At 29.0% G+C, this 12,789-nt stretch overlaps 1 protein-coding gene across 2 annotated transcripts; it reads right to left on the bottom strand.

The window, feature by feature from the left end:
* Window positions 1-286: 286 nt before the first annotated feature.
* LOC107889791 (protein RGF1 INDUCIBLE TRANSCRIPTION FACTOR 1) lies at window positions 287-2,290 on the bottom strand. 2 transcript variants are annotated; one of them, XM_016814353.2, is made up of 4 exons: window positions 1,985-2,290; window positions 1,690-1,873; window positions 1,371-1,586; window positions 287-993 (listed from the first exon to the last, which is right to left on the bottom strand). In XM_016814353.2, the coding sequence occupies exons 2-4, from the start codon at window positions 1,861-1,863 to the stop codon at window positions 775-777; spliced, it is 609 nt and encodes a 202-aa protein (XP_016669842.1). In that variant the 5' UTR covers window positions 1,864-1,873; window positions 1,985-2,290; the 3' UTR covers window positions 287-774. The 2 variants fall into 2 exon arrangements, with proteins under 2 accessions (XP_016669842.1, XP_016669841.1); XM_016814352.2 differs by having other exon boundaries at window positions 1,690-1,869; window positions 1,985-2,286.
* Window positions 2,291-12,789: the final 10,499 nt, after the last annotated feature.

Here is a 12,789-nt window from a genome sequence, read left to right as displayed (position 1 = left end):
CTAAAAAAGGGAGTTGAATACAATCCAGGTCTTGTACGTTTTAATAATCCACCTGAAGAAATCATAGCTGCTGACCCAGTAGGTTCTGCTTGTAATGTTAATTGTGACTTGAGTATTTCTTGATTGAATAATCTACTACTTTTACCCCCAAAAAACATTAATTTTGCCAAAAGTTGTTTCTATATTTAACAAAACGTACTTGAAGTGAAAAGAAGGAAAAGCAATAAAGAAGATATCCACAACCAAATTGAACTTAAAATGATAGATCTACAAATCTGGGTAACAATTCATCACAAAAAGAAAAATGGGTTTATTTAATTAGTCCTATGAATTAAACAAATAGAAGGGAGTTTTGTTTCTTTATGTAAACCGCCCATGTGATTGATGGACCCATGAAAACTATAAAACAAACTCCACCCAATCACTTTGCTTTTCTTTTTTATAATTTCTTGATTACAATGTACACCTTACAACTATGCAATAATTAACATTTCCCAATTCTTGCATTATTGACCTTTCTTCACAACATACACAGAGAGAGGAATTTGTTGTTGAAAGGGACCCAATTCCAAAAGCCAAAACTTACTTTACTTCCCCCTCCCCCCACCCCCCCTTTTTTTTGTTTTTTAGGACTCCCCCTAACCAAATTATGATACCCTGCATAAAGGAGTTAGGACAATTGGACAAATTCAAAGACCCCCAAACAATCGTAATCTTTTTTCTTTTTTGGTAATAAATAAAGAAATGGGTACTTGGTTTTTTTTAGTGGAATTTTTAGGAGCCAAAAGGTGCACGGTGAGGGATTCCTTTCCTTCTCCTTGCACTTGAAGGAGGTGGGGGAGGCGTGGGCGGGTAAATGTCTTGTTGTGAGCCTTCACGCAATTCTTCTTCTTCCTTTGATATGCCTTCTCTTCTAGTTCTATCCATTACCACCACCTCATTCTTAGCCTCTAAGCTAAAACTTGCATTCCCATTTCTCTTTATTCCTACAAGCTAATTTCATATTAAAAATGGGATTAAAATTATAATTCACTGTTTTAACTGCTTAAAACCATTACTTAATCCAACCACAATTTATACAATTGTTTGAAATATCAAACAATGTGGAGCATTGGCCAGTTAATATATCTTACGGAATATCATATAATCATGATTGATGATCAATGCAGTGGTAGTTGGGATCATGATGCTTTTATATATGGGAAACGAATGAAGAAAATCATCATGTTATACCATATGTTATATATGAAGGTTGATGATAATGTAACCATATATACATCTGATGGGTGGTGAATGGTAATGGTGATGATGATAATTAATGGGAAGAAAGGATGAAGAGATATGAATTAGATAGAGAAAATGCTATTTACCTTACATCCCAAGGAACAAAAGCGAAATGGGTCCAAGAGGCTTCTTCCACAGATTTCGCAGATATGAGCTACACCTTTTCCAGATTTTGGTTGAGGCCTCTCATTCAGAAATAGAACCCTGGCACTGTTTATCACATATGTTTGAACCCCACTTATATCCAATACCTTTTGAATCTCTGTGACCCTCACTACATCATGATATGAAGATCTCCTTATCTGAACATCAAAACCCAAAAGAAAAACCAAAAAACAGTAAGGTTTTAACTTATGTACATTTATCAGAAAGTAAAATTTGTTAATTCCCATACATAGAGATTACCTGAATAACTTGATGATCTTTGTGTTTAGAAGAGCGGCAATAAAAGCAAAACGCATCCCCTTTACAGTCTAAACAATACATGTTACATTCACCCCTAGCTGCATCTCCATGTGTTGTGCAAACTGTGAAAAAGTCTGTACTTAGCAATGACTCTAGCCATGGCGGCACCGCCATTGTCCCCTATCTCCACAAAACCAAAGAAAAAGGATAATGAGACAAAGAAAACCAAACCAACGAAGAAGAATGAACAAGAAAGAAACAGTTAATATTGGGGCATTGATGGCAATGCCATTACCATTGATAATCGAAGCAAAGCAGTGGGATTTTGCCAAGGAAATGTATGAAGCTGGATTAATTTTTGCTTTGACGATAATAGAAGAGAAAAATTTAAGATCAAAATCCAAAGAAAGAGAAAGAAAGAGAGAGGGAGAGAGAGAGAGAGAGAAAGAGAGAGGGGGTAATTAAAATGAATTTGCAACTTAGAATTCAACCAACAAAGCAAACGCCTGAACTAAGGGACAAGGCTCATAAACAAATGCAGCGAAGTAATGTGGGGGAGTTTGGACGGCGGAGATCAAAAGTGGTGGCTGAAGTTGATGTAGAGCCGCTGGATGGACGGACAAGGATGGGTTTGGCGCTTACGCTACTTTTGGTTCTTTGTTTAGCGTCTTTACGTAGGCAGAAGGTCGGGCATCGGCCATGGCCTACGCAATTCAGCCTTCCAATTGAATATAGCTGTTCACACATGTTGATCACCACCTACCTTTGTGCCACCTGTGCAACCTTCCACCTGGCTTAATCACCATGGCTTGTTTTAAATAAGGAGGGGTCCCATCCTTTTAAGAAGGATGTATCTTTTCTACTAATGGCATTGCCAATGATGATTGCCTTCTCATAACTATTCTGAAACTAATTGGATTTTGTACCATTATTTCTTGTTAAAACTTTTTTTAACTAACTATTTTTTATCCAAATTTTTGAGTAATTAATTGTTTTATTCAAGTAGTTAACGGGTTTAATTGTATTTCTTAAAAATAATTATTTTTTAATTGGCATTGAAAACTAAATTTAAAATTTTATCTTATTTATAAAAAAGTAGGTAATATCGAAGTAGTAAAAAACTTCAAATTTAAATTTAATTATTAAACTATGTACGCTTTTCTGGCAAAAAAAAAAGAAACTATATATGCTTTAAATATAATGTAATGTTTACGATTGAAATTAAAATGAACCCTCGATATGATAAAAGATTAATATATGACACCTTTCTAGAATTTATCGTATTAAGTAAAATTAAATAGCCAGTTGTTTAATTATTTTAATATATTTTAGGTTACAACATGTTAATAAAAAGTTCAAACTTTAATAAAATTAAAATGTTGAAAATTATAGTATTATAAGTTTGAATCTTATTAAATATAAGTTTTTTAGAATTTTTTATAATTTAAAATGATAAAAATACTCTCTTATTAATTTATTTTATTTTATTTTTAAATAAATAATTAATATTAGATACATACCTATACATATTTTTAACATCACAAGTATAATTAAGAAGTTCTCATTTGTTATATATATATATATATATTTCAATTTTTTTTTGGTAAAAACACCTCCCTAATCTTTCTAATTTTGATGCTCAATTGTTTTCTTAGAAAAATGAGAGTAATTTAATTTATGTCAATTTTAAAAGTGAACAAACTAAATATAATTAATTACAACAATCCATGTTTTCAGTTAATTATACATAACTGTTATTGATATAATAACAAATTAAGCCCTTAATGTTTACATATTCTATTAATTTGGTCTAGATATGAAAAAACTATCCTAAAAATTATATAATTTTTTTAAAAAAAATCTAAACATAAAAAAGAATATATAAAAAAATTAGGTTAAAAAATATATAAATAGATAATATATGTAAATTTTGAGAGCTAAATTTATTATTATACCAATCAAAATTGTGTAAATTTGACGTAAAACATTAATACTGTGATTATTTATCCTTAAATAATCACTTTTAAAATTGACAAAGATTAAATCACTCCAATTCTTTTTTTAAAATTAATTTATTTAATATAAAAATTAAAAATAATCACAGAGGTCTTTTAGCAATTTTTATTATACCTTTCGGCCCCTTGTTATCACCCCCACTTAACCCCCCTTTTTCAAATAATTCTTCTATATATAATACAGTTGTAGAGTCCGCCGGCAGCACAGTGGTAACTATTGGTGGTTCCAGCGGTAGCACAAAATATATAAGGAAAATATCTTTAAGGATTTAAAATCAAATCATTCATATATTATGTGATTTATTAAAGTATGAAAATTAGAAAATGACATGATCTGATATTAAAAAGAGATTCATAATCTTCGGAATTAAAATGAACTGCCCATCACTACGGATACATAACTTTATTTTTCAGCCTTACTAATCAAATTTAATTTATTTACTATATGAAATTATTTTCATGCATATAGCATTTCTGTTAAAGAAAGGTTTGCCTTTTTAGCATTTTGTGAGAATAAAAAACAAGTATCTTAGGTTGAGAAATATTTGTAGAAAAGAAAAGTCTTTGAAGTAGGTTTTATTATTTTATAATATCTTATTTTTGGTTAAATTAGTGTTACAAATCAACTTGAAATCAACTCGATTAAAGAAATTATCGGATAGTATTACTCGTAGTAAATGTTCACATCTTTGGAGGGCTCTCTCTAATATATGGCCCTTATTTCGGGAGAATTTAGTTTGGTCAGTAGAAAATGGTAATAGCATTCCTTACTAGAAGGATTCATGGATTCCAACAATAGGTCCTTTGATAATATGCTAATCTTGATTTGGATTGCTTTTTTAGTGAAATAGTTACACCGGATGGAACTTGGAATCTTGACCTTTTCTGCATCTAGCTGTCAAAGGATGTGGTCAGGCAAATAGTAAGTATTTCACCTCCTCACCCTTCATCAGGACCGGATAGGGTTATTTGGACAAGTACGACGCGAGGGTCCTTTTTTGTTCAAAGTTCCTTTTGGTCTTTAAAGGAAAATTCTTGGAATTCTAGAGATGATTCTGAGAGAGCATGTGAAAATATCAAGGGCTGCAAATAGTCAAAATTTTCCTTTGCTTAGTATCTAAGTAAAGGCTACTTACTAATGTGAAGCGTACTAGGCGGGGAATTGAGCATAATAGCTCTTGCTCATTATGCGAACTTGAAACAGAGGATACCATTCATGTGCTACGGGATTATTCGGAAGCGAAGGAAGTGTGGATGCATATTGTCGCAATTGATAAACAACACAAGTTTTTTTTTTTTGGGACTCTACAGGATTGGTTAACTTCTAATCTTTGTTGTCCTACGAGGTTGCTTGGATGAGGAATAATTTGGTCTTGTTTTTTGGGCTAATCACTTAGCACATCTGGAAGAATAGGAATTTGTTTATCTTCCGAGGAATTACCTAGAACGCTCTTGAGATTGTTAAAGTTTCCTATAATTGGGCACAATAATATGAGTTAAGTCATAATGAATACAAGCAAAATGAGCATACTTTTGCTACTTGAGCACCATTGACAGGTAAGTGGATACACTTATTCACCAATGGTGCAGTAGATAGAGGATCTGGAAGTGATTTTGTTGGTGAACTATTGTATGGCTAGAATGAGAATTGGATCTTGGGGTATAATCACCACCTGGGAAAATGCACAGTTTTTTGATGTATTTTATGGTATACTTATTTTGCTTAGCAAAGGTTCTAAAAGAGTTACGATTCAAACCGATAATCTGGAGGTGGTCAAAGCCTTACAAGGTAGTATGATGGTAGATTTAGGAACCACAGTACGCAAGAGGGTCTAACAGATTATGAGAACTGAAGGATAGTGGTAGATCAAGTATATTCCTAGGGAAGTTAATCAAGTTGTTGATTGTTTGACTAAGCTAACTTTAGGATGGAAGACAGGCTTGAAGGTTTATGATGACGCACTTAATAAAGTCTTGAAAGTTCTACAACAAGATAAAGCTAGTGATACTTTCAAACAATTTAATTTGATGTAATTTTGTTATTTGTTTATCACCAAAAAAATATTAATAAATATAGATGTTTTTACATTTTTCTTATTTTTATATAAAATTTATAAATATTCAAAATAATATTCAAGTACATGGATTTAAGTTACACTTCAACCAAAACTTCATTATTTTCTTAAATAAATTTTATTTTTCACCTATATTATAAATGTGTCATAATCTAATTATTATAATTCATTTTATTTAAGTGAATATTAAATTTAGTGTTGACAAAAAAGTTGAAGTAAAATTTTAAACAAAGACAAAATTGAGATTAAAGTAATCAAGTATTATTTTTTAAAAAAATTACCTACTTTTCATTTTAGAAAAACAATATCAATATGTTGAATGTTCAAAAAGATTATAAGGAAAAAATCGTTTCATTTACATCATTGTTATACCAAATTCTAGTTTATATAAAATAAATTATCTAATCCAAATTTTACAAAAGAAAATAAAACAATGATAGGTGGTTAAAATAATTGGTCAAAACATGTTTCAAGTTCCAATAATTTACCTTTTTTTATACTTTTCAAATGAAAAAAATGAGACATGAAAATATGTAATTGACTTTTGAGATAAAAAATGTGCTTCAATATGATCAAATTTACATTCTACTGAATATCAATTAATTTAAGATTCAATTAGTATGGATGTGATGAATTCTAATTTTATGTGTAAATATATATTTATATGTATATTCTTGAGAAAAGTAGGTAGGTGTGAGCCAAAGCTTTATGCTTAAACAAACAAGTTATTAAGAAGAGAAAGAAAAAGAAAGTTTTCTCCAACACATCAAACACCATGTCTTAAGGACTTCCTCAACAAATGCTTTTCTTGATGCGCATGTTTTGAAGATGGCAATTTTCAATGTGACTCCCTATACTAAATTCCTGAATTCCTCCCCAAAGGTAATTAAAACCAGTAACACGCATTTGTGATAGAATATAAAATATTATAAATTAATTCACAAATATTATATTCATATAATAATTCCAACTCAAATCCGTAACAACCGCAACATTAGAATAATTTAAAAATAATTTATTATCATAATCAAAATGCTGAAAATTACATTGTTGCCTCATAATCATCATACTAAACTCTTAACCACGAAATTGCTTTTAAGAGCCCTAACAGACCTATCACATTAGTAATGTACAAAAGACTAAGTCTAAGAGTCTATCATTCTCCTCATCATTTGAAATTTGAATTTTACAAACACCATCATTGTACTCTATCATGATAAAGCCATTTGAAAATGGTCCCCGATAGATATAATAACACCCTTGATAAAACTCATATATACACTAGAACATGACTAGAAATTAAAAACTAAAACTAAAATTAAAACTATCATTGCTTTTAAGAAAAAAAAAATAGAATAGACAAAATAAAACCACAAAAAAAATGTGGACAAAAACCACGATAATTTGAATTGAAATTTAAAACAAAAGTAAAATTAAAGAATATTGTTAAAGAAAGTTGCGTTGTTGTTAAGACTTTACCCTTATTTTATAATTCACCAAAAAAAAAATTGAAGATATTAACATAAATATTGTGTATATAATTAATCCGCTTTACTATGGTAAAAATATAAATAAAATTAATGTTTTAACATTTTAGTAAAATAATAAAAGCAGATTATTTGACTGAAATGAAGGTTAACATGAATGTTGATATTTTGTATTCAAATTTTATTATGGGAATATGTTTGAATTTTATTTAAATTTGAATATATTTTGATTTTTAATTTCATTATGTTTTGTAAAAGAAAATTTAATCCCTTGACAAAGAGGCTTAATAGTTTATAAATATATTATTAACTTAAAACTTTCCACATGCCTCTTTTAAAAATTTTAGTAACGATTTTGAAGGATATTTTTAGTAATTATTAAAAAAAAAAGCAGAAAAAGGAAAATTGACATCATAGCATATGATAGTGAATTGTATAAGGTTCAAGTTTGGTGGAGAAATTAGGGCAAAAAGCGGAATTGGCGAAAGCATGAGATTTTTCAAATTTATTTTAATTAAAAAGAAAATACAGAAGAAAGAGTGGGATGGGTTTGTGTAGGAACCAAGGCTGGCAAAGGGAATGTGAATCATGGCAAGCTCTTTTTAGTTGTAAAATCATGAATTAATTAATCCAATCATAAAATATTCCATGTTACCCTCAGAATCTAAGAGTTAAATCAAATAATAATAATTAAACTATGAGTTGCCCAGCATATCATATGAACCCACATGCCACTACTTTTTAATGTTTCTTGATTCAATTTTATTTTGAAACTGAAAATGTAATTGCTAATAAAGCAAAAGATTATTGTCAAATTTGTATAACATCATGACCTTCGAGCTACCAAGACTGTGACTTTGATTTTGACATTTCAATTCCATAGCCCCACTAATCTCCCTATTCAATTCAAATTTTCATTTTCAGTGACAAAGGAGAACAATGTTATGAAACTTCATATTATTCCCATTATAGATTAAACATTCGTAATTTCATCCTTTTATTTTATGAAAATTAAGAAATTAATCGTTTTTTATTTTAATTTACCTGAATTTGCATTTCATACATAACCAATATATGTATATTAGAGAGGAATCGCTCTCTCTCTCTCTGTGCAAATGTTAACAAAGTATAAACAAAATGTGATAACTTAGAGAACAATAATTTGTCTTATGTTCATTTCTCCTTTCCAGGTATTGGAAAACTGCCCATTTCCAAGTTGAGTTTTGTACCAATGTGTCTATTTCTCAGTGAAAATGATAACCCAATTGTGGTCCTCCTAAAAGCGGTATTGTCCCATCCTTAAAACAAAGCAAATTGAAGGGACTTTTCAACTTGTTATCAAATAAACACAAACAAAGGACTGAGTTAACTAAAGTAATTCATGTATATGCTTCACATGTTATATTTCTTCTTCTTTTTTATGACAACCATACAGATAACTATGTTTTCTTATGCGATTTACAATGAGCATGAAAATGAAGTAAATATGATAAATTTGGGTGCTTAATTTTGATGGACCACCAACATAAATGTTAAGTACAAAATTTTGGCATATTGTAAAATAACCCCTCAAAAAGGGACTTCCATGTCTTTCGACTTTGAGTTTCAAAAAGTACTAATATCTGCGTCTATTGTCTTTATACTTGACAAGATTTAGTGATTATCCCATGGCAGACATTGTTCTGTGATTATCCCATGACAGCAGCTTTTTTCAATGTTCAAAAGTCACTTTTTATCTTAATTTATTTTAACTGAAAGTTAAACTTCTCCTAACTAAAAATATTATGGAGACTCCAGTAATAAAAATTAATTTGTATTTTATTTTTTCCACTAAAAAAATAAATTAATTCATGTATATTAAATAGAATAAAATTTTGATTATTTTGTTAAAAATTTCATTTATTTCTGTTCTTGAAAACTAGTCCTTAAACATTAGCATGAGGTACAATAACAAACCATGTGTCATTGTCTAGTTATTTCACCATGCATTTTAGTTTTTAACAATATAAATTGATAAAAATTTTAATAGAAAATATCAATTTGTTCTTTAATTTAATATGTAAAGACTAATTTACTTATTTTTCTAATAGAAAAGGTAAAATACCATAGTCCTTTATGATATTTTTACTTTGATATATGTGAATTTTTTTCAATTTTATTTTTATTTTAATTAACTTATTTAAAAATTAGATATTTAATCACATTATTGAAAAAAAAGAAAGAAAGAAGAAGTTGAACCAGCATAAAATCACCTGAATCGGTAAAAGTGAATTCAATTGACAACCTTAAGTTTAATAAATTAAACTTCAATTATACACTGTCCCTAAAGTTAAATTCAATTTAGTACAATTCAAAAAATTTATAATTTAATCTTGATACCTAATAAAAAAAATTATGTAGGCAGTGAATTTTAATTTTAAGTAATTTGATAGACAAATCTATAAATAATTTATTTTTATTAATTAGTTAAGTTACCAAATAAAATATAAAGTATACATATATATATATATATATATATTAAGATTATTTTCTTTTATTTATAATAGGAACTATCAAACTTGTAGGTAGTTTGAATGGAAATATCTCAAATAAACAAAATAATTTAAATATTAAATTGAAAATAGAAAATAGAAAAAAGATAACATATGGCATAAAAGAAATAGGCAATTAACTTAAGGGTAAACTATCAAAATTGTCATTTTTGTTTACCTCACTTATGTTTGAAATGTTACGTTTTAGTCACTGAGCCATTAATTTTTGTTAACGGTGTAACAGTAAGATGACGTGGCACGTTAAATCATCATTTCATACAAAAATTTTAGGTTAAATCATACAATTGGTCCTTATATTTTTTTTGTTTTGAGTAATTTTTATTTTATTTTATGTTCTTTTTAACTTTTAGAATAAACAAATAAATTGCATTGGATCAATATATATTCAATTTTTAATAATGTATTGAATCAAACTCCACATTTATCTAAAATTTTATGAGATGCAATGGCCTCATCAAAAAAGAAAACAAAGTCAAATTGATATAAAAAGAAGCAATGGATCGATGACATCTCTCATTATCATCTGGTAAAATAAGATCCTTCCTATCTTCAAGAATAATTGTCACTCACTATGAGAGACTCCACCATTTATGATGTAATTAGTCATCAAAGCATTCAACTCTCGCTTTTATCATGATCTCTGACCTCAAATTCTATGAAGAAACTATAATCATTCCAGGCTTGAAAATCCATGTTATTCTTCCAAAGTAAACAATTATGGGTACAATATTAATCACGAAATGTAAAAATAGTATCCCATTAAATACATAAAAGAAATAATATATAAAAGTCATGGTTAAAAAAATCAAAATGAAAAGACTAAACTAACTCATTTACTTCCTTTAAAAAAATTTAAAATGAAATTATAAGATTAAATTAAAATGACGTTTATAACCCTAATGGCCAAAGAACAAGAAGCTAATGTTATATTAAATATAGAGCAGTTGAACTTTTGATTGCAACTTTTAAAATTTCCTTTTGGGTCCTTAAAGGATGAAAAAACCTTTTAACATCTCCATGCATATAACGTGTCACCTAATCAACCTATTATGGGAAAATGATATCTTATTCTCAACACTCCAACTAATCTAACGTTCAATAATTAAAGCTGATGATTTTTATTGCATCATTTGCTATTGATAATTACACCCTAATATCAAACTATTTCCAACATTAATCATTATTTAAGTCATACAACAATTTCTAAAATTTCTTTATGGACTGTTTTGAAAAGTAATAAATAAATAAATAAATTTGGAATTTGGAATTTGGAATTTGGAATTTATTTAGTTGAATAATAAATAAAATTTAAGTCTAATTTTATAAGAGTTAAATTTTAAAATTTAAAATCTATTTTCAAAATCTAAGATTGATTAAAAAACATGAGAACTTTTTTGTTCTTTCTTCTTTCACACTTCCTTCAAAATTAAAATAATAAATATTTAACTTTGTGAGGATTTGATAATCTGTTTTTAGGTTGTTTGGATAATAAATCCTGTTTCTTTAGGGATAGTTATTTGTTTGATTTATTCAAAGTTGTTAAGTCATGGGCTCCTTTTCTTTCTCTTTTCAGTTGTGATGTACGGCTATAAAATGTAACGGCCCGATTTTGGGCCTAGTCGGAATAGTGGTCTCGGGACCACAAATCCGGATCGAATAAATTATTCCATTATTATTTTGATGTTATAGCATGATTATATGAATGCATGAAATATTTGGTGAAGTAATTTTAACATTTGTGAGCCCAATTGCAAAAAAGAATTAAATCACATAAAGTGTAAAAGTCCTGAATTGATAGCTAAAGGTGTCAAATAGCTAGGGAATAAATATTGGGGGCCTTTAAAGGGCAATTAGACCCTTAGAAATAGGGTGGCCGGCCATAGGGGGCAATGAATTGAAAATTTTCAATGTTAGGTAATTGATTTTTGACTTTTTGACTAAAGTAGAAATAAAATAATCAAAGGATGATATCATCTCTTTCACCTCTCCTTCTTCACTGATTTTACCAGCAAAAATAGGGCTTTGGGAGCTTGAAATTTCAGTTTCTTAGTTGACTCACAAGTAAGTGATTTCCATACCCTTTTGTTGATGATTTTTGCATTTTTGATACCCTTGAAGCATAAGCTTTCAAATGAAGGTACTATTTTGCAAAATGGTTAAAAGTCTAAGGTTTTTCCATGAGAGCATTTAGGGTGTTTTCTTAAATTTTATGGAAGAATATAAACTTAGTTGGGTGATAAACAACTTTTGTGAAAGGATTTTTCATGAAAACGCCTAAAAGGACCATTTTGCATAAGTTGTAAAATAGATGTTAAATATGTGAAATAGTGGGAATTTGGAGTTGTTATAAGAGTAAAAAAGGTTCGGCTAAGCTTAAGATGTGAAGAAATTTGATAAAAATCGATTTTCAAACCTAGGGGTAAAATGGTCATTTTGTCAAAGTCTAGGGGCAAAATGGTCATTTCACCGAAGAAGTGAAATTTTGTTTGCCTAATTTTATTTAGTGTCTAAATAAGTGCATTTTGTTATTATAGATTAAGAAATACCGAATCCAAATCTAGACTAGGGGAAAGCCAAGCAAATCGACTAAATTGACTAGTCACCACATTTTGTAATCCGAGGTAGATTGTATGTAAATAGTAAAACTACATAAATAATATATGTATTTGAATTGTATTGAAATTATTATAGCATAAATTGCTTGATTGTGGAAATGAGAAAATGTGATAAGAATAGAGATAGTAAATTTCCTGATTGAACCTTAGGAAATAAATCGGATATTCATGCCATGACATTTGGGTCACTTGTGTGAGCTAGTGTAAGACATGTCTTGGAAATGCCTCGGCCACATTTTGAAAGCTAGTGTAAGACCATGTCTGGGACATGGCATCGGCATTGAGACGAATGCTAGTGTAAGATATGTCTGGGACATGTTTCGGCCTCGAGACGTAAGCCAGTATAAGATACGTCT

Source organism: Gossypium hirsutum, chromosome A09 (assembly GCF_007990345.1).
Source record: "Gossypium hirsutum isolate 1008001.06 chromosome A09, Gossypium_hirsutum_v2.1, whole genome shotgun sequence".
Lineage (NCBI taxonomy): Eukaryota > Viridiplantae > Streptophyta > Magnoliopsida > Malvales > Malvaceae > Gossypium > Gossypium hirsutum.
Note: the sequence above shows the minus strand (reverse complement) of the source record. Positions and strands in the feature narration are given on the sequence as shown.

Excerpts from the sequence above, each read along its gene's own strand:
- LOC107889791 (XM_016814352.2), bottom strand. Across the intron at positions 1,587-1,689 it reads AAGATCATCAAGTTATTCAG|ATAAGGAGATCTTCATATCA; the intron begins GTAATCTCTATG and ends TTTGATGTTCAG. Across the intron at positions 994-1,370 it reads TTTGTTCCTTGGGATGTAAG|CTTGTAGGAATAAAGAGAAA; the intron begins GTAAATAGCATT and ends ATATGAAATTAG.